The 21,894-nt window shown below is 42.7% G+C and overlaps 1 protein-coding gene across 1 annotated transcript; it reads left to right on the top strand.

Annotated features, from left to right (window-relative positions):
- Positions 1-5,252, top strand: LOC112256377 (NF-kappa-B-activating protein). Its single transcript, XM_024429588.2, has 8 exons — positions 1-530; positions 1,658-1,738; positions 1,856-1,920; positions 2,125-2,217; positions 2,314-2,353; positions 3,996-4,181; positions 4,385-4,534; positions 4,643-5,252. The coding sequence occupies exons 1-8, from the start codon at positions 166-168 to the stop codon at positions 4,815-4,817; spliced, it is 1,155 nt and encodes a 384-aa protein (XP_024285356.1). The 5' UTR covers positions 1-165; the 3' UTR covers positions 4,818-5,252.
- Positions 5,253-21,894: the final 16,642 nt, after the last annotated feature.

Below are 21,894 nucleotides of genomic sequence, written 5' to 3'. Positions count from 1 at the left end.
GGGGACCTGTTTACAGTCCCACGGACAAAATCATTTCCCGTTTCTTAACTCACGCAGAAACAACGCTGTGTGGCCTAAACAGTAGATTAGGTAGCTAGTCTTGTTTATTCTTCGCCTACATATCGACTTTAGGCTGTTCGTATTAGTGGACATAAGACGAAAGCTATGCCTCTGTCCGATCAAGAACAGAGAGGCCCCAGGAGACGACGACGGAGCCGATCTGGCAGCGGCAGTCGATCTCGCGACTCCAGTCCCGTCTTTGGGCCCATGCCCAAGGCCCCCAGATATGAAGAAGACCTTAAACCTCCCCGAATGTCCGAGAGAGAAAGAGAAATGAGAGAGAGAAATGCCAAAAGGTTTCGTACGGAAAACCCCCGCAGTCGTTCTAGATCTCGAGAGAGGTACAGTAACCACAGCTGGTCCGATCAGCGCGGTGGCGGCGCTGGTAGATACGGAGGTGGTGGTGGCAGGAATGATTACTACGAACGGGATGATGCTCAACGCCAGAGACAAGACGCCTTCATCTCCAGGTAGGTAAATGGAGTTAGCGCGCACAAGTTAATTAGTTACAACCTGGCCTCCGCTGTTTAGATCCGTGCAAATGCAACGCTTGACCCACACTAGTTGGCAAACGGCAAATTGTTTCAAGGGTTTGTGAAGTCCTGTTTAAAATGAGCCAAATCAGAGATGACCTCCTGGGCCGCAGATTGTTGGCTTTTGTTCCAGCCCAAGCTGCCAATACACCTGACTCAACTAATCACAGTCTTGATCGTTTGATTCAGGTGTGTAAACTCTGGACGAAGTGGAGTCCAGGCTATTGGAACTTGTGCATCTAGCCTGGGACAAAGATTGTCTATTGTTTTGATAAAATATTCGATTAGATGAGTTTATTAGTCACATGCACAGGGTCGCAGATGTAATTGCAGGGCACAGTGTAATTCTTAAGCTATTGGAGCGACCGCTCTAACAATGATGGGAGGAGGCAAGATTTTTTTTCTGTGGTATATTGGCAATCACACAATTTAATGTGCATCCCGCCACCTTCTGTGCGGGAAGGAAACAGGATTCCAAAACATGGGAAACAAAAACAACCAATAAACTAAATCAAACTTTTCTGTTAAATTTTTTTAACAGATCCGATACCTACACAGGCTCAAGGGGAACCTGGGAGGGTGGGGTTTTAAATCCCCAAAACAATTCTGCAGCAACCACAATGTCCAGTTTCTTAGACTTCTTTGAGACTTGTGCTGTACAGTTTATAACTGTGGCAATGAACACTACAAATTCTGCCTTTTTTATTTAAAAAATTAACACACAGGGTATCTTTTGACTGGCAGCAAACATTTACCATAGGCTGTGTTGCGTCCACTACCATATCTTCACTAGCATCACTTGTTTTCTCAATTCTTTTAAGCTCCTCCGCATTACGAGATTTGGGTGACTGCTGAAACGTTTGCCACCTCAATCTCCTTCACCCTTTCAGGGCACTCCAGGAACTAGGGATCATGATTTCCCCCCCCAAACACACCTTTGGGCGGTGAAAAAACTTTGCGGTTCGCCTCTTCCTCTGCCTAGGACTACAATTGGTCATCAGTCAATTGGTCACAAGGTTTAATGTATTTATTGTATATTTCTAATGTTATGAATTTTATTCCAGGCGGCTACAAGAGAGGGAGAGAATTGGTGAACTCGGATCACCTGAAGTCTGGGGCTATTCACCAAGAGTAATGGCACCAGAGTAAGTAATTATGCATCTGATCTGACTAATTAAGTATAAGAGTTCAAAGAGTTGGGCTATACACACCAACTACCAAATTATCTACATTTAGATAATTTTGTGTCCTTTTTCAATAAGCTCTGATGAACATACCCCAGTTGAAGAGGATGTGAAAAACAGCAGCTCAGATTCAAGCTCATCCGGTGAGTATGCCGAATTAGCTTTTATAATAATCCTTCTATAAAAGTCTGTTCTCAGTTAGCCTACATCTGACTGAATGACATGCATTGACTAGTTAAGAACAAAGTGTAACCTGGGCATACTATATTATGTAGTAAGTCAAATGTATGTTCTGATTACACCCTTGAATTGGCGAGAGATCAAGACAGATGCACTATAATTCATAGATGATAAGAAGAAGAAAAAGAAGAAGAAGAAATCCAAAAAGAAGAAGAACAAGAAACACTCCAATGACAGCGAGTCAGAGTCAGACTCTGGTGGTGAGAAATGTTTCACCTTAAAAATAAAAAAATTCAAGTGCAGAGGCTGCTTGTCCAGCTAAGTTTATTTCACCCTCTAATTTAGTTATCTTTCAGATGAGGAAGTGAAAAAGAAGAAAAAGAAGAAGAGCAAAAAGTAAGTTCACTCATATCTACATTCTACCTCTACAGTCGTGGCCAAAAGTTTTGAGAATGACACAAATATTAATTTTCACAAAGTCTGCTGCCTCAGTTTGTATGATGGCAATTTGCATATACTCCAGAATGTTATGAAGAGTGATTAGATAAATTACAAAGTCCCTCTTTGCCATGCAAATTAACTTCCCCAAAAAACATTTCCACTGCATTTCAGCCCTGCCACAAAAGGACCAGCTCACATCATGTCAGTGATTCTCTCGTTAACACAGGAGTGAGTGTTGACGAGGACAAGGCTGGAGATCACTTCTGTCATGCTGATTGAGTTTGAATAACAGACTGGAAGCTTCAAAAGGAAGGTGGTGTTTGGAATCATTGTTCTTCCTCTGTCAACCATGCAAGGAAACACATGCCGTCATCATTGCTTTGCACAAAAAGGGCTTCACAGGCAAGGATATTGCTGCCAGTAGATTGTACCTAAATCAACCATTTAGTCTATCATCAAGAACTTCAAGGAGAGCAGTTCAAATGTTGTGAAAAAGGCTTCAGGGCACCTAAAGTCCAGCAAGCGCCAGGACCGTCTCCTAAAGTTGATTCAGCTGCGGGATCTGGGCACCACCAGTACAGAGCTTGCTCAGGAATGGCAGCAGGCAGGTGTGAGTGCATCTGCACGCACAGTGAGGTGAAGACTCTTGGAGGATGGCCTGGTGTCAAGAAGGGCAGAAAAGAAGCCACATCTTTCCAGGAAAAACATCAGGTACAGACATTCTGCAAAATGTACATGGATTGGACTGCTAAGGACTGGGTAAAGTCATTTTCTCTGATGAATCCTCTTTCCGATTGTTTGGGGCATCCGGAAAAAAGCTTGTCCGGAGAAGACAAGGTGAGCGCTACCATCAGTCCTGTGTCATGCCAACAGTAAAGCATCCTTTGCTTCTCAGCCAAGGGAGTGGGCTCACTCACACTTTTGCCTAAGAACAGAGCCATGAATAAAGAATCGTACCAACATATCCTCCGAGAGCAACTTCTCCCAACCATCCAGGAACAGTTTGGTGAGAAACAATGCCTTTTCCAGCATGATGGAGCACCTTGACATAAGGCAAAAGTGATAACTAAGTGGCTCGGGGAACAAAACATCAATATTTTGGGACCATGGCCAGGAAACTCCCCAGACCTTAATCCCATTGAGAATTTGTGGTCAATCCTCGAGGCGGGTGGATTAACAAAACCCCACAAATTCTAACAAACTCCAAGCATTGATTATGCAAGAATGGGCTGCCATCAGTCAGGCTGTGGCCCAGAAGTTAATTGACAGAATGCCAGGGTGGATTGCAGAGGTCTTGGAAAAAGAAGGGTCAACACTGCAAATATTGACTCAATATTGACTCTTTGCATCAACTTCATGTAATTCTCAATAAAAGCCTTTGACACTTAATGAAATGCTTGTAATTATACTTCAGTATTCCATAGTAACATCTGACAAAAATATCTAAAGATACTGAAGCAGCAAACTTTGTGAAAATTAATATTTGTGTCATTCTCAACTTTTGGCCACGACTGTAGTCAACTGCCCATAACAAATACATGACATACCTATACACAACCAGTGTTTTCCTCAACCATGTTTTGGCTTCTCCTCACAGGTCAAAGAAGTCCAAGAAGAGGAAGGCGAAGAAGAACCGCAAGCAGTCAACGAGCGACTCCAGCAGCGACGGGTCGGAGGAGGATGCCAACGGGGATCTGTGGGTGGAAAGGACCTGCATCGACGAACACATGGTGGGCCCTGAGGCCCCACTCACTCACCTGTCCCAGGATGACAAGCCTCTCGAGTGAGTATCTCTTTTTACATAGAAGGATCTTTCTTACATTCAAGAATTTGACCCGTTTTAGCCGGTCGCTTGGTAAATACAACTTGCTTCCACATTTTGTCAGGATATTACCACACTATATTCAGCTTTTAAAATGCCGCTTTATTCTTTTATTTTTTATTATCAATGAATGGCCAAATGATTTACATACCTTTTCCCACTAGTTTTGGTCATGCACTGCTGCCGGGTGAGGGTGCCGCTATGGCAGAGTACGTGAAAGCAGGCAAGCGTATCCCAAGAAGAGGTGAAATTGGGTTGACCAGCAACGAAATCGCAACCTTTGAGATGTCTGGCTTTGTGATGAGCGGTAGCAGGTACATTAGTACTCTTCTGTTCACCTCTTGACATTTCAAATGTTTCATCGTATTTCACACATTTGGTTGACGGCTTTGTAACGCTCATTGCAATATTGTAACCCCCAGACATCGTCGTATGGAGGCTGTGCGTCTGAGAAAGGAAAACCAGATCTACAGTGCTGATGAAAAGAGAGCTCTGGCATCTTTCAACCAGGAGGAAAGGAGAAAGAGGGAGAGCAAAATCCTCTCCAGCTTCAGAGAAATGGTGTACAGGAAAACTAAGGGCAAAGAGGAGAAATGAATCATTTTGTTTCTCTCCTTTCAGAACTTTCAGCTTTTGGAGACCATTTTTTACAAACATTATCTTTCGTTGTTTAGTTTCCCAACGTTTCATGATTTGATAATGTAATTTTTTCCCCCTCTTTGTATTGTGAACTAGGCCTATATTTTAAGCATCTGACACAGTGGACTATTTTGTTTATGTAGAAAGTTGTCGGAAAATGAATATTGGAAAGGGCTTGTTTTCCTGGGGTCACAAAGCAAACACAAGAATGGACCAGGAAGCTATACTTAGCCTAATACAAAATGTCTCTATACACTATTACAATATTGTGCATCCCAACATAAATCAAATCCATCCCTGACCCTTCTACCTATTAATGTAACTTTTAATGTTGGAAAAGTGCCTGTAAAATCACAAGTTACGTGTTCAGGATTAATAAATCATTTAAAAATAGTGGGGTTTTATGCTTTATTTAATAGGTAAATTTAGATGTTTAAAATGAGGTTTGATTGTCTCTCGTTCACCTTTTTATTATTCTAAACCTTGATGTCAAGAAGCTGATGCCAGGGAGATGTGCATTTATTTAACTGGCACTGGCTTCAGTCAATACAAAGTCTCTGACTGGAAGAATTGTAATTACAGTGCCTTGCGAAAGTATTCGGCCCCCTTGAACTTTGCGACCTTTTGCCACATTTCAGGCTTCAAACATAAAGATATAAAACTGTATTTTTTTGTGAAGAATCAACAACAAGTGGGACGCAATCATGAAGTGGAACGACATTTATTGGATATTTCAAACTTTTTTAACAAATCAAAAACTGAAAAATTGGGCGTGCAAAATTATTCAGCCCCCTTAAGTTAATACTTTGTAGCGCCACCTTTTGCTGCGATTACAGCTGTAAGTCGCTTGGGGAATGTCTCTATCAGTTTTGCACATCGAGAGACTGAAATTTTTTCCCATTCCTCCTTGCAAAACAGCTCGAGCTCAGTGAGGTTGGATGGAGAGCATTTGTGAACAGCAGTTTTCAGTTCTTTCCACAGATTCTCGATTGGATTCAGGTCTGGACTTTGACTTGGCCATTCTAACACCTGGATATGTTTATTTTTGAACCATTCCATTGTAGATTTTGCTTTATGTTTTGGATCATTGTCTTGTTGGAAGACAAATCTCCGTCCCAGTCTCAGGTCTTTTGCAGACTCCATCAGGTCTTCTTCCAGAATGGTCCTGTATTTGGCTCCATCCATCTTCCCATCAATTTTAACCATCTTCCCTGTCCCTGCTGAAGAAAAGCAGGCCCAAACCATGATGCTGCCACCACCATGTTTGACAGTGGGGATGGTGTGGTCAGGGTGATGAGCTGTGTTGCTTTTACGCCAAACATAACGTTTTTGCATTGTTGCCAAAAAGTTCAATTTTGGTTTCATCTGACCAGAGCACCTTCTTCCACATGTTTGGTGTGTCTCCCAGGTGGCTTGTGGCAAACTTTAAACAACACTTTTTATGGATATCTTTAAGAAATGTCTTTCTTCTTGCCACTCTTCCATAAAGGCCAGATTTGTGCAATATATGACTGATTGTTGTCCTATGGACAGAGTCTCCCACCTCAGCTGTAGATCTCTGCAGTTCATCCAGAGTGATCATGGGCCTCTTGGCTGCATCTCTGATCAGTCTTCTCCTTGTATGAGCTGAAAGTTTAGAGGGACGGCCAGGTCTTGGTAGATTTGCAGTGGTCTGATACTCCTTCCATTTCAATATTATCGCTTGCACAGTGCTCCTTGGGATGTTTAAAGCTTGGGAAATCTTTTTGTATCCAAATCCGGCTTTAAACTTCTTCACAACAGTATCTCGGACCTGCCTGGTGTGTTCCTTGTTCAGGGCAGCACTATGTTGCTTTTTATCCATACAGTTAAGCACATCATTTCTAATTAGGGACACAACAGAGATAGTGCTGTGACCTGGTCTAAAATCCGAATGATGTACATTTAGAATAAATAAGATAAGAAAGGTCTTAGCTGAGAATGAATCAAGGTTTCTAATATTTTAGCTCGGCAAGAAAGTTTAGAAATAGGGAGATAACGATTTAGGTCACAAGGGTCACCACCTTGGGAAGGGGGAGTACATGGGCCGCCTTCCCACCCTTGGTGATAGTACCAGATATAACTGTCAGGTTAATGATTCAGCAATCAGGGGGGCAAAGAACTGCAGCAAATATGGATCTAGCATATCAGCCCCAGTGAAGGCATCTAGCACATCACAGGTAGTAAACTGTTGAAATGAAAACAAAGATTCACTAGAAGTTGAAGGGTTAACTCCCGAGTCAGCGAAAGGCTGGCAGAGGGAAGAGCAGTTGGTTGATTGACCAGGGTCAATTAAACCAGTTTCTCTCAAATAAAAGCCTGTCGAGGTAAAATTATGATTAAAAGCATCACTGCATTAAAAGCATAATTTTCAGCTATTTTCCTTTCATTGTTAGCCTTGTGGAGGTCTGTGTGCCAAGCATTTGGATGGTCAGTGTAGAACAGGTCTGATTTGATTTCAGGATAAGCTCTCAGTGGATTCACTTAGCAATTTACTTTTGAATTTCTTTCTTCCTGACATTTGTAAGATTTTTAGGATAAATTATAACAAGATCTCTGAAACAATGGATGTGATAATGGAGTCAATGGAACACAGACCGTTCCATTGACCAGATTGGCACATATTCAACAAATCTGATGTTACAAAATGGATATTCGTCAAAGCCGTCATGATTTATGTATTGCAACAGCCACAAAGTGGTTCCTTAAGTCCGATTTGGATATATTTAGCTCTTTTCACCGCAGAACATTTAAAAGTTGTCTCTTGTCAGGTTTAGAATAAGTGCCTGCTAAATGCTATCTACCGTTCGTATAAGCTGGTTAGCATAGCTAGCATACAGAATTCGGTGGTGGTAGTAACAGTCATTTTTAACTGTAATGCAGTAGATTGGTGACGATTACATGAATGTGAGTTGGGGTTGACATCCATACAAGCATAATACTCCGATTTCTACCTCAACATAGTGTGAAACACACACACTGAGTGTACAAAACATTAGGATCTCCTCTTTCCATGACATAGACTGACCAGGTGAATCAAGGTGAAAGCTATGATCCTTTATTGATATCACCTGTTAAATCTACTTCAATCAGTGTAAATGAAGGGACAGCCTTGAGACAATTGAGACATGGATTGTGTATGTGTGCCATTCAGAGGTTGAATGGGCAAGACAAAATATGTATGTAAGTGCCTTGAACGGGGTATGGTAGTAGGAGTCAGGCACATCGGCTTGTGTCAAGAACTACAACCCTCCTGGATTTTGCACACTCAACAGTTTCCCGTGTGTATCAAGAATGGTCCACCACCCAATAGACATCCAGCCAACTAGACACAACGTTGGGAAGCATTGGGGTCAACATGGGCCTGCGTCCCTGTGGAACGTTTTCAACAACTTGTAGAGTCCATTCCCCGACGAATTGAGGCTATTCGGAGGGGAAAGGGGGGTGCAACTCAATATAGAGGGCATGCAGTTGACGTACAACACCCCCTGGCCATGTTGGCATGAATTCTTCTGACAACAACAGCCGAGTGGCTACCCCAAAATGCATGATAACAGATCAAATCAAATTGTATTTGTCATATGCGCCTAATACAACAGGTTCACCTTACAGTGAAATGCTTACTTAGCTCCCTCTGTAGATGCATTTGTATTGCTTTTAAATATTTCTAATGATAAAAAAAATAATCTTATTAACACTTTGTTCTAGCTAGCTATTTGTGGAGGTAGCTATCAAGTAAACACAATAAAATGCTTACTTACAAGCCCTTAACCAACAATGCAGGTTTAAGAAAAAAAATTAAGAAATATAACAAATAATTAAGGAGCAACAATAAAATAAGAGTAGTGAGGTTATATACAGGGGGTTCCGGTACAGAGTCAATGTGCGGGGGCACCGGTTAGTCGAGGTAATTAAGGTAATATGTACATGTAGGTAAAGTGACTATGCATGGACAATAAACAGAGAAGAGCAGCAGCGTAAAAATTGGGGGTGGGGTGGTGACAATGCAAATAGTCTGGGTAGCCAAGTGTTCAAGAGTCTTATGGCTTAGGGGTAACAGTGCCTAAAACTAGTTGATTCATCACCATGGTCATTTTCTGTTGTGTATTTGGCTGCTCTAACAAGGCAGGAAAGACAACAGTAAAAAATATGTTTACAGATTACCCACAATCATGAAACACCATTGTTGATACCAATGAGATAAGACTCAAGACCTGTCGGAAAAGCAAAGAAACCTTTTCGCCCGTCAACATGGACGCAGACAGCTGTCAGTAAAGGGTCTGCTACGATCATTTCATCACTGGTAAGTCAAGTCTAATCGATTTTGAGTTTAGTTTAGCTGTTATGCTAACCAGGTGTAAACAACAAAACTACAGTAAGTTAGCCAACATTAGCTAGCTAGATACAGTTGAAGTCGGAAGTTTACATACACCTTAGCCAAATACATTTAAACTCAGTTTTTCACAATTCCTGACATTTAATCCTAGTAAAAATGCCCCGTCTTAGGTCAGTTAGGATCACCACTTTATTTTAAGAATGTGAAATGTCAGAATAATAGTAGAGAGAATGATATATTTCAGCTTTTATTTCTTTCATCACATTCCCAGTGGGTCAGAAGTTTACATACACTCAATTAGTATTTGGTAGCATTGCCTTTAAATTGTTTAACTTGGGTCAAACGTTTCACGTAGACTCCCACAAGCTTCCCACAATAAGTTGGGTGAATTTTGGCCCATTCCTCCTTGACAGAGCTACTGTAACTGAGTCAGGTTTGTAGGCCTCCTTGCTCGCACACACTTTTTCAGTTCTGCCCACACATTTTCTATAGGATTGAGGTCAGGGCTTTGTGATGGCCACTCCAATACCTTGACTTTGTTGTATTTAAGCCATTTTGCCACAACTTTGGAAGTATGCTTGGGGTCATTGCCCATTTGCTAGACCCATTTGCGACCAAGCTTTAACTGATGTCTTGAGATGTTGCTTCAATATATCCACATAATCCCCCCCTCATGATGCCATCTATTTTGTGAAGTGCACCAGTCCCTCCTGCAGCAAAGCACCCCCACAACATGATGCTGCCACCCCCGTGCTTCACGGTTGGGATAGTGTTCTTCGGCTTGCAAGCCTCCCCCTTTTTCCTCCAAACATAACGATGGTCATTATGGCCAAACAGTTCTATTTTTGTTTCATCAGACCAGAGGACATTTCTCCAAAAGGTACGATCTTTGTCCCCGTGTGCCTTTCAGGTTATGAAGAGTACTGGCCACCCCACATAGCCTGGTTCCTCTCTAGGTTTCTTCCTAGGTTTTGGCCTTTCTAGGGAGTTTTTCCTAGCCACCGTGCTTCTACACCTGCATTGCTTGCTGTTTGGGGTTTTAGGCTGGGTTTCTGTACATCAGCTGATGTACGAAGGGCTATATAAATAAATTTGATGTCGATATAGGACTCGTTTTACTGTGGATGTTGATACTTTTGTACCTGTTTCCTCCAGCATCTTTAAAACTATAGTTTGTTAACAAGAAATTTGTGGAGTGGTTGAAAATTAGTTTAATGACTCCAACCTAAGTGTATGTAAACTTCCGACTTCAACTGTACAGTAGTTTGTAGTCTTATCATGTGTCGCGTAAGTGTCAAGTTTTGGGGAAGCAATTTTTTCACCATAAAAATGCACCTTTATACAGTGGTGGAAAAGTACTCAATTGTCATACTTGAGCAAAAGTAAAGATACCTTAATAGAAAATGACTCAAGTAAAAGTGAAAGTCACCCAGTAAAATACTACTTGATTAAAAGACTAAAAGTACTTGGTTTTATATATATCAAAAGCAACCATCAACTATCAAAAGCAACCATACAGCACAATTTTCTTGTTTTTTGTTTGTTTATGGATAGCTAGGGGCACACTCCAGCAATCAGACATAATTTACAAATAAAGCATTTGTCTTTCGTGAGTCTGCCAGATCAGAGGCAGTAGGGATGACCAGGGATGTTCTCTTGATAAGTGTGTGAATTGGACCATTTCCCTGTGCTGCTAAGCATTCAAAATGTAACAAGTACTTTTGGGTGTCAGGGAAAATGTATGGAGTAAAAATTACATATTTTTCTTTAGGAATGTAGTGAAGTAAAAGTAAAAGTTGTCAAAAATATAAATAGTAAAGTACAGATACTCAAAAAAAACTACTTAAGTAGTTCTTTAAAGTATTTTTACTTAAGTACTTCACACCACTGCCTTTATAACAAAGGATTGCATGCCTCCATCATCACATTTGCAAACTAATGTAAGCCTACTATTCCTAATGTGATGAGTAGACTATTAATAAGCACGTGTCACACTCTGATCTGTTTCACCTGTCTTTGTGCTTGTCTCCAACCCCCCCCAGGTGTCGCCCATCTTCCTCATTATCCCCAGTGTATTTATATCTTTGTTCTCTGTTTGTCTGTTGTTAGTTTGTCTTGTCTGGTCAGGTCTAACCAGCGTGTTTTCCCGTCTCCCATCTCCCTGCTTTCTCAAATTCTGTTTCCTAGTTTCCCCGGTTCTGACCATTCTGCCTGCCCTGACCTCGAGCCTGCCTGCCGTTCTGTACTTGCATGTCTCTGACCCGTTTACGAACCTCTGCCTGTCCAGACCCCGAGCCTGCCTGCTGTTCTGTACCTTTTTGACTCTGTCCTGGATTATGGACCTCTGCCTGCCTTTGACCTGTCTTCTGCCTGCCCCCTGTTTGGGTCAATAAACATATGTAACTCTAGCTGTCTGCACCTGGGTCTTATCCTGAGTTCTGATGGTATGAACTGGCCATGACTGACCCAGCAGACTCAGACCAGCTCCACAATGCTGTCTCCCTGCAAGGAGCCACCATTTGAAGACACGAGGAGTTACTGCAATGTCTTATTGAGGGACTCCACACCCTGGATGAACGCCATGACCAGATTTACGATACATTGCTGAATAAATTTTTTGTCATCTCCACTGGGCAGTGGGTCACACCCGTAATCTCCCAGCCTACCCCAGCCTACCCCTACCCTACGGGACATTTCATATGCCCATTAACCTGCCCATTAACAACCCAGGCTCATTAAGAAGTAGTGAGTACGCTGGTGGGCCATACATAGAACTTTTCCTCTCCCCTTACTCGCACCCCTTTCCATGCCATCCTGCTCTGGGGGAACCAGTCAAAATCTCTCCGGGTACTCATCGACTCTGGGGCTGATGAGAGTTCTTTGGACGCTACCCTGCCATCAGAGCTGGGCATCCCTACTCAGCCCCTCTCCATTCCCATGGACATTTGAGTGCTGGACGGGCGCTCTATAGGCCTGGTCACCCACAATACCACCCCCATAAGTGTGTCAGGGAACCACAGCGAGACGATCCAATTCCTGATTATTAAGTCTCCTCACGTTCCAGTGATATTGGGATTATCTTGGCTCCAGCAACACAATCCCCTTATTGACTGGTCTGCTGGTGTCATCATGGGCTGGAGTCCATTCTGCCACACTCATTGCCGGAAGTCAGTGCAGCCTGCCCCGGGACGTCTTCCTGGGGGCTCAGAAGTTGTCCCGGATCTCTCTGCAATTCCTGCGGAGTACCAGGACCTCTGGGAGGCCCGGGCCACTTCGCTTCTGCCACACTGACCCTATGACTGTGGGATCGACCTTCTCCCAGCCACCACTCCGCCCTGGCGATGACTGTACTCTCTGTCAGGTCCGGAGACCAAGGCTATTGGGGGGGGCTAATAACCGGCTGTTTGTTCCTGATGCTGTTCGCTCCTAGGTTCTGGAGTGTGCCCACTCCTCCAAGCTTGCCTGCCACCCGGGAACCCGTCGGACCCTGGCCTTTGTGCGACAACACTTTTGGTGGCCTACCATGGTTCTGAACGTCTCTGCATTCATCGCCACATGCACGATCTGTGTGCAGAACAAGACTCCTCAGGCTGGTCTCCTTCAATCTCTAACTGTTCCTCACTGTCCCTGGTCTCACATATCCCTGGACTTTCTCATGTGTCTCCCCCCGTCTGATGGCTACACCACCATCCTGACAGTAGTAGACCGGTTTTCCAAAGCCGCACACATCATTCCTTTCCCCAAGCTACCCTTTCCCAACGAGACGGCCCAGCTCATGGTGCAGCACGTCTTCCGGATTCATGAACTCCCAGTGAACATGGTCTCCGATAAGGGTCCTTAGTTCTCGTCTTGGTTCTGGAAGGTGTTCTGCACACTCATTGGATCGTCTGTCAGTCTGTCCTCCGGGTTCTACCCCCAGTCCAACGGACAGTCAGAGCGAGCCAACCAAGACCTGGAGACGACTCTTTGCTGCCTGGTCTCCGCCAACCCCACCACCTGGAGCCAACATCTAGTTTGGGTCGAATATGCCCGCAACACCCTTCCTTACTCTGCCACGGGTCTCTCGCCCTTTGAGTGTTCCCTGGGTTATCAGCCCCCGCTATTCCCGGAGCAAGAGGAAGAGGTTGGCATACCCTTGGACCAGATGTTTGTCCGCCACTATCGTCGTACCTGGAAGAGAGCCCGGTCGGCTCTTCTCAAGACCACCTCCAGGTATCAACGACAAGTGGACCGCCACCAGACCCCGGCTCCCCGGTATCATCTCGGGCAGAGGGTATGGCTGTCCACCCGAGGTCTGCCCCTCTGGGTGGAGTCCCGCAAACTTTCCCCCCGGTTTATTATCCCTTTCCCAATCTCCAAGATCATTAGCCCCTCTGCTGTTCATCTTCTGTATACATCCCACTTTTCATGTGTCTAGGATCAAACCCATGACTCACAGCCCTTTGTCTCCTGTTTCCCACCTAGAGGACATTGTCCAAAAATCACTGTAGTTATCATGTATTCATATAATAACCCAATGATAATTTGTTGAGAAATGTTTTCATAAAAGGAGGGAAAATGTATGGACATAGGCCAAAGGCCTCAATGGGATGGACAACCTGCTGTGTTGACTTTTGGTTGTTCCAGCCCAACAATAGATGTAATCTTTATATGACACTTAAACACCTGAATTAATTAAACACAACCAAACACTTTAGTGCCCTGGTGGTATAGGTTACCTGAAGAAGTGATATTCTAACATCAGGAGTACTTTTAATTTGTTTATGTACTACTATAGGTTCACCAGCTGACCTCTATCAAGACACCCATGTCGACTGGATTCCCCCTGTGAAGATGAGCAATGCTGCAGCAGCATCAGTTTGTACTTCTACCTTGTTCTTTTCCAGATATGAAACGAGACTTCCCACAGCTTGGACTATCTGAATGATTCTGTTGTGCCATTTGAGTGGAGAGCACCTTCACCTTGTCATCATGACAAAAGTGCCACTTTAAACCGTTTGAATATTTAAAATGTAATTCGGAATGTATAAAATACTATTGTTTGATATTATGAACATGCTGTACTTTAATAATAGGCTATATTATTGTATGGGTGAAATGAAAAGTATCTCTGCTTTGCCTAGCCCCATTGAATAAAAAATGTTTCTTATAGCCTAACTTTTCTTTCTTTGACAATTTAAACACATTTAGCATAGACAATATAATTGTTGTGGTAGTCTTAGGCAAACCATGTTCATTATTACAGTAGCACCTCCAAGTGCCACTCAGAACTTCTGTATGTTTTAAACTAAGGATCCCATCACCTGCTTCCATACATTTGACCTACATTACAAGTGTTGGATTTGCTCTAAACAATTATGTCATCACAAGGCATGTACAAAATCCAGTATAATGATTAGCCACATATACTGTACATTGTCTATTGCAGTGGAGGCTGCTGAGGGTAAGACGGCTCGTAATAATGTCTGGAATGGAGCGAATGGAATGGCATCAAACCATGTGTTTGATGTATTTGATACCATTCCCCTGATTGAGCTCCAGCCTGTCCTCCCCTGTCCTTCCCAATTAAAATGCCACCAACCTCTTGTGGTCTACTGGTGTCGTTTTTAAATTAAGAACATATAGCTGAACAATATGTAAACAACGTGTGAGTTAAGCTATTCTCTGATTCAGTTGCACAATGTCAAGGGGGGCATTGCAAATGCCATCAGACTGTAGGCCAGTGGTTCCCAACTCCGATCCTCGAGTACCCCGAACTGTACGGTTTATTGTAGCTCCGGACAACAACAACTGATTCAACTTGTCCACTAATCATCTGTAAAGGTTAGACATTTTAGTAACAAATAGGCTATTATTAATAAAGCAACATTTCAGGTGAACAAAAAAAAGGTCTATCATAGGTGGCTAACCTTGCTCCACTGATCCCTGATCTATGGGGGTAGCAGCCTTCGGTTACATCCCAGCAATAGCACTCTTGATAATTAACTCATTAGGTTTGACACATTGAATCATGTGTGTTAGTGCTGCGCTGGAACAGAAGCCTGCACACCCAGGAGCCTGCTGCACCCACCCAGGCTTGGCCTGCCGCATACCTAGTAGGTTTATACATTGTGTGCGACTTTAAAACTGTATTTTTGTTCACAAAATGTGCTAACATACAGTGCATTTGGAAAGTATTCTGGGAGGTGACCAAGAACCCGATGGTCACTCTGAAAGAGCTCCAGAGTTCCTCTGTGGAGATGGGAGAACCTTCCAGAAGGACAACCATCTCTGCAGCACTCCACCAATTAGGCCTTTATGGTAGAGTTGCCAGATGGAAGCTACTCCTCAATAAACGGCACATGACAGCCCGCTTGGGGTTTGCCAAAAATATCTTTGTCTGAAATCTTTGAGAGGGAAAGCAGGAACCTCGACGTGGGACATGCACCTATTGCCATGGCATCCGCATACAAGTTTCATAAATTCAGTTCTTAAAAGACTGAAACATCCACCCCATTGTTCAAAGACACTTGGAGCACGTCAAATGACAGAACTCCTGCCATGCCAAGCATATGCTCTCGGTCAGACACAGTTCATGGTGCAGATGAGAATGGTTTTGGCCATTTCCCCGTATGGACTAATCATTTGCTTCCATTCTTCTCTCTGTCAAAGTTCAGACCAAGAGTTGGCTAACAAATGATGCAGATTGCTTCCTGCGCAGGACACATTACAGCACTGCTTCAGCCACTAGGCTTAGCAATTCAGCAGCGATTCTGACCTTCTATCACAAAGAGCTGAAGGAACACCTCTACGCAAATGATGATGCTGAGACCATGAAATAACTGTCTGCAGTTACAGACCCGCTCATCCAATGGCTTCAGGGCAATGCTTAGATGGTTGAGAAATCTTTGGAAACACTGTTTTGCACAGCGCCACCTATGGTTAGTGCAGTCCAAGGTCCCTGACAAAGAGAAGTTTCCACTCCTAGTTTCCACTCCATATCACCTGGTCAGACATTGGGCCCAGCAGCGGCCCATGTCCTCCAAGTGTCGAATGAGGACAGAGAAGCACAGATTGGGCTTCACGACCTCATTGCATCAGCCAGCAAACCATTACTCTTGTCCCAGGGCCCCAACTGGGATGCCAAGAAACCAGGCTCAGACTCACGCTGCACCTGCTCAGGAGTGGAGGAACAGACACTCTCAGCCCTACCGGAACAGGTGGAGTGTAGCATTGCCCAAGAGGCAGAGGCGCACCGTATGCAGGCGCACCGTCTACACCTCAGCACACAGAGACTCAACCCTAATGGGACCTACTCTCTAACGCAACACCATTTCCTTGAGCTCCACTTTTCCAGCTGGAAAATGTAAACGGCCAACAAATTGGTGTTACGCACTCTAACACAAGCCTACGCACAACAATTTTTACAGAGGCCTTCCACTCTTCGTGCTGTTGAACCCAATTGAAGCCTCATGTTGTAAGTTCTAGCTTTCAGCTTGCTTGTGAATACGGTAGTATAACACCGTTTAAATTCTGTGCTACCCTGTTGGGTAATTATATTATGTTGCATCCTGTGGTGGATACAAGGAGGTTGGAAGAAATGAAGACCCCGCACTGTCGAAAAAAGGAATAAATCCAAAACTCAGGCTTGAATGCAAAATAATGATTTTTCTTAAAAAATCACATTGCAAGAAAGTGTACCATTGATGAGACCTCAACCAGAAGGAATAAAAGTAAGAAAACCCATTCATGTGTCTGTACCACTACATATTCTCCTTTGAGTGATGATATCAAGGGAGAGATTAAGAAACAATGGAATATGCTCATGGCTGATCCTTCTTGCCAAAATATTTTCTCTGACCCTCCTCTCTTTTCACACTACAGGGCCAGGAATGGCAGGGACTTCATTATTCGGGCAGACACGAATGTCCTTCCGTGAAAAAATGATGGAAGACTGGATGTTGTGACGGGCTTCTACCTTAGCTGCCGTAGTTGTGTGGCATGTAGGGATTCCTGTAAAAAAGTGAGTGTATTCAACAGCTCTGCTGTAATGGCCGTTGGTGGAAGAAGGTGAGGACCAAGGTGCAGCATGGTACGTGTTCATCTTTCAATTTTGAACTGAACACTTAATAATAAAACAACAAAGAGAATGAACAAAACTGAAACAGTTCTGTCTGGTGCAGACACAAAAACAGAAAACAACTACCCACAAACACAGGTGGGAACAGGCTACCTAAGTATGGTTCTCAGAGACAACGATAGACATCTGCCTCTGATTGGGAACCATACCAGGCCAAACACAGAAATACAAAACATAGAACAAAAACATAGAATGCCCACCCCAACTCACACCCTGACCAAACCAAAAATAGAGACATAAAAAAGGAACTAAGGTCAGGATGTGACATCTGCCACTGGCATACAATACACTATCAAACAGTTCCTCACATGCAGCTCTTCTAACGTCATATACCTTATCTCTTATCCTTGTAATAATCAATACATGGGCAAAACCAGTCGACAGCTAAGAACATGTATTATAGAATACGAGTGCTGTTAGGAGAAATTACCCTAAATCCCCTATTGCACGTAATTTCTCAGATGTCGGTCACCCCCATCTCCTCCATGTCCTTCTGTGTTATACAGCAGTTACAAAGTTCACGGAGGTGTGGTAATCTTGAACTTAGTTTTCTCCAGGCAGAATGTAGGTGGATGTTCTGTTTAAAAACTCTCCATCCATCAGGGATGAATGAAGAATTGGTATTGAAGTGCACACTACTCTTACAATCCTGCGTTATTTATCCTGAGGAAATGTTCACATGGTAAATGTAGAAGCAATAATTGATGATATTTCTCTGTCCGCTTCTGTATATATTGTATGTACTGATTCATTAATTTTCCGACGTTTTCATGCTTGATCATCTGACGTATGCAATTAACTAGAAGCCAGGGGTGTGTGCCAACGATTTATACTGATGATGAAACGTTTGTGTTTTGTTTTCACCTTTCATTTATGCACAGGAAGGCCATAAAGATCATCAAGGACAACAACCACCCGGAGCCACTGCCTGTTCACCCCGCTATCATCCAGAAGGCGAGGTCAGTACAGGTGCATCAAAGCAGGGACCGAGAGAATAAAACACAGCTTCTATCTCAAGGCCATCAGACTGTTAAACAGCCACCACTAACATTGAGTGGCTGCTGCCAACATACTGACTCAACTCCAGACACTTTAATATTGGAAAAATGTATGTAAAAAATGTATCACTAGCCACTTGAAACAATGCCACTTAATATAATGTTTACATACCCTACTTTACTCATCTCATATGTATATACTGTACTATATACCATCTACTGCATCTTGCCATCTTTATGTAATACATGTATCACTAGCCACTTTAAACAATGCCACTTTTATATGTTTACATACCCTACATTGCTCATCTCACATGTATATACTGTACTCGAAACCATCTACTGCATCTTGCCTATGCCGTTCTGTACCATCATTCATTCATATATTTGTATGTACATATTCTTCATTCCTTTACACTTGTGTATATAAGGTAGTTGTTGTGAAATTGTTAGGTTAGATTACTCGTTGGTTATTACTAGAGGTCGACCGATTAATCGGAATGGCCGATTAATTAGGGCCGATTTCAAGTTTTCATAATCGGAAATCGGTATTTTTGGTCCCCGATTTCCCGATTACATTTTTTAATTTTAATATTTATATTTTTGTACCTTTATTTAACTAGGCAAGTCAGTTAAGAACACATTCTTATTTTCAATGACGGCCTAGGAACGGTGGGTTAACTGCCTCGTTCAGGGGCAGAACGAGAGATTTTCACCTTGTCAGCTCGGGGGATCCAATCTTGCAAACTTACAATTAATTAGTCCAACGCAATAACGACCTGCCTCTCTCTTGTTGCACTCCACAAGGCCTGTTACACGAATGCAGTAAGCCAAGGTAAGTTGCTAGCTAGCATTAAACTTATCTTATAAAAAACAATCAATCATAATCACTAGTTAACTACACATGGTTGATGATATTACTAGATATTATCTAGCGTGTCCTGCGTTGCATATAATCTGACTGAGCATACAAGTATCTAAGTATCTGACTGTGCGGTGGTAGGCAGAAGCAGGTAAACATTCATTCAAACAGCACTTTCGTGCGTTTTGCCAGCAGCTCTTCATTGTGCGTCAAGCATTGCGCTGTTTATGACTTCAAGCCTATCAACTCCCGAGATGAGGCTCTGTAACTGAAGTGAAATGGCTAGCTAGTTAGCGCGCACTAATAATATTTCAAACGTCACTTGCTCTGACCCTTCTAGTAGCTGTTCCCCTTGCTCTGCATGGGTAACGCTGCTTCGAGGGTGGCTGTTGTCGTTGTGTTCCTGGTTCGAGCCCAGGGAGGAGCGAGGAGAGGGACGGAAGCTATACTGTTACACTGGCAATACTAAAGAAGAATAAGAACATTCAATAGTCAAAGGTTAATGAAATACAAATGGTATAGAGGGAAATAGTCCTATAATTCCTATAATAACTACAACCTAAAACTTCTTACCTGGGAATAATGAAGACTCATGTTAAAAGGAACCACCAGCTTTCATATGTTCTCATGTTCTGAGCAAGGAACTGAAACGTTAGCTTTCTTACATAGCACATATTGCACTTTTACTTTCGTCTCCAACACTTTGTTTTTGCATTATTTAAACCTAATTGAACATGTTTCATTATTTACTTGAGGCTAAATTGATTTTATTGATGTATTATATTAAGTTAAAATACGTGTTCATTCAGTGTTGTTGTAATTGTCATTATAACAAATACATTTTTAAAAATAAAAATCGGCCGATTAATCGGCATCGGCCAACAAATAATCGGTATCGGTGTTGAAAAATCATAATCGGTCGACCTCTAGTTATTACTGCATTGTCGGAACTAGAAGCACAAGCATTTCGCTACACTCGCATTAACATCTGCTAACCATGTGTATGTGACATATAAAATTAGATTTGATTATTTTTGGATACAAGGCGGTCCCAGGGGCTCATCTGGATTAAGTTAAATAGTGAGTTATCCCACTCTGTTGTCTGAACAACCCCTTTGGTACAGCCTCTCCCCTAGGTTGTTTGGCAAACCATTACGAAACAAAAGAGAAATTTGGGTTATGGATGTAACCTTGGTTCTCTGAGGAGAGTAATGGTCGCCAAGCTTTCACATTGTTCCTCCACCTCCATGGGGTTCGAGTTTAGTAATAGACAGTAAACATCTTTGATATTAAGCATGTCCATTCACATTGTGTAAAGGGGAATGAGTTCCCATAGGTTGTTTGGCGGTCCGTTACTCTACGCAGAGAACTATAAGGTTACATCTGTAACCCAATGTTTTGTATGTCCGCTGTTAGATCATTCCCGGGGTACCAATCCAAAAACTACTAATATCTCCATATGTAGGTTACATATGGACATTGCACAAAAGTTTCCCATCTTGAGTGCAGTTACATTTATCAACTCAAAATCGATGAGTGCGTTCATGTTAAAAAGACAAAACAAATATATTGTGCTTATTAAAAGGTAGTATGCCTACACTTACCTAGCATAATAAAAAAAATCCCCATCAAAATCCATCTGCTAGAGATATCATAATTTTTGCATTGGATGCGTCTCGATAATGTAATGACCAAAAAAGTGTTAAACAAATCTAAATATATTGTACATTTGAGATTCTTCAAAGTATCCACCCTTTGCCTTGATGACAGCTTTGCACTCTTGGCACTCTCTCAATCAGTTTCATGAGCTAGTCACCTGGAATGCATTTCAATGAACAGGTGTCCCTTCTTAAAAGCTCATTTGTGGAATTTCTTTCCTTCTTAATGCGTTTGAGCTAATCAGTTGTGTTGTGACAAGGTAGGGTTAGTATACAGAATATAGCCCTATTTGGTAAAAGACCAAGTCCATATTATGGCAAGAACAGCTCAAATAAGCAAAGAGAAATGACAGTCCATCATTACTTCAAGACATGAAGGTCAGTCAATCCAGAAAATGTAAAAAATGTGCAGTCTTAAAAACCATCAAGCGCTATGATGAAACTGGCTCTCATGAGGACCGCCACAGGAAGAGAAGACCCAGAGTCTGCTGAAGAGGACAAGTTCATAAGAGTTACCAGCCTCAGAAATCGGCAATTAACTGCACCGCAGATTGCAGCCCAAATAAATTCTTCAGAGTTCAAGTAAACAGACAAATCTCAACATCAACTGTGGGAGACTGTGTGAATCAGGCCTTCATGGTCGAATTGCTGCAAAGAAACCACTTCTAAAAGACACCAATAAGAAGTGACTTGCTTGGGCCAAGACACACGAGCAATGGACATTAGACCGATGGAAATCTGTAATTTGGTCTGATGAGTCCAAATTTGAGATTTTTGGTTCCAACCGCTGTGTCTTTGTGAGACGCCGAGTAGGTGAACGGATGATCTCAGCATGTGTAGTTCCCACCGTGAAGCATGGAGGAGGTGTGATGGTTCTTTGATGGTGACACTGTCAGTGAGTTATTTAGAATTCCAAGGCACACTTAACCATCATGGCTACCACAGCATTCTGCAGCGATGTGCCATCCCATCTGGTTTGCACTTAGTGGGACTGTCAATTGTTTTTCAACAGGACAATGACCCAAAACACACTTCCAGGCTGTG

The sequence above is a fragment of the Oncorhynchus tshawytscha genome, linkage group LG08 (assembly GCF_018296145.1).
Source record: "Oncorhynchus tshawytscha isolate Ot180627B linkage group LG08, Otsh_v2.0, whole genome shotgun sequence".
Taxonomy (NCBI): Eukaryota; Metazoa; Chordata; class Actinopteri; order Salmoniformes; family Salmonidae; genus Oncorhynchus; species Oncorhynchus tshawytscha.
Note: the sequence above shows the minus strand (reverse complement) of the source record. Positions and strands in the feature narration are given on the sequence as shown.

Bases quoted from the DNA above. Each gene is read 5' to 3' on its own strand.
- LOC112256377 (XM_024429588.2), top strand. From the start codon at position 166: ATGCCTCTGTCCGATCAAGAACAGAGAGGCCCCAGGAGACGACGACGG. The intron at 2,354-3,995 runs GTAAGTTCACTC...TTCTCCTCACAG, and splicing joins AAAAAGAAGAAGAGCAAAAA to GTCAAAGAAGTCCAAGAAGA. The intron at 4,535-4,642 runs GTACATTAGTAC...TGTAACCCCCAG, and splicing joins TTTGTGATGAGCGGTAGCAG to ACATCGTCGTATGGAGGCTG.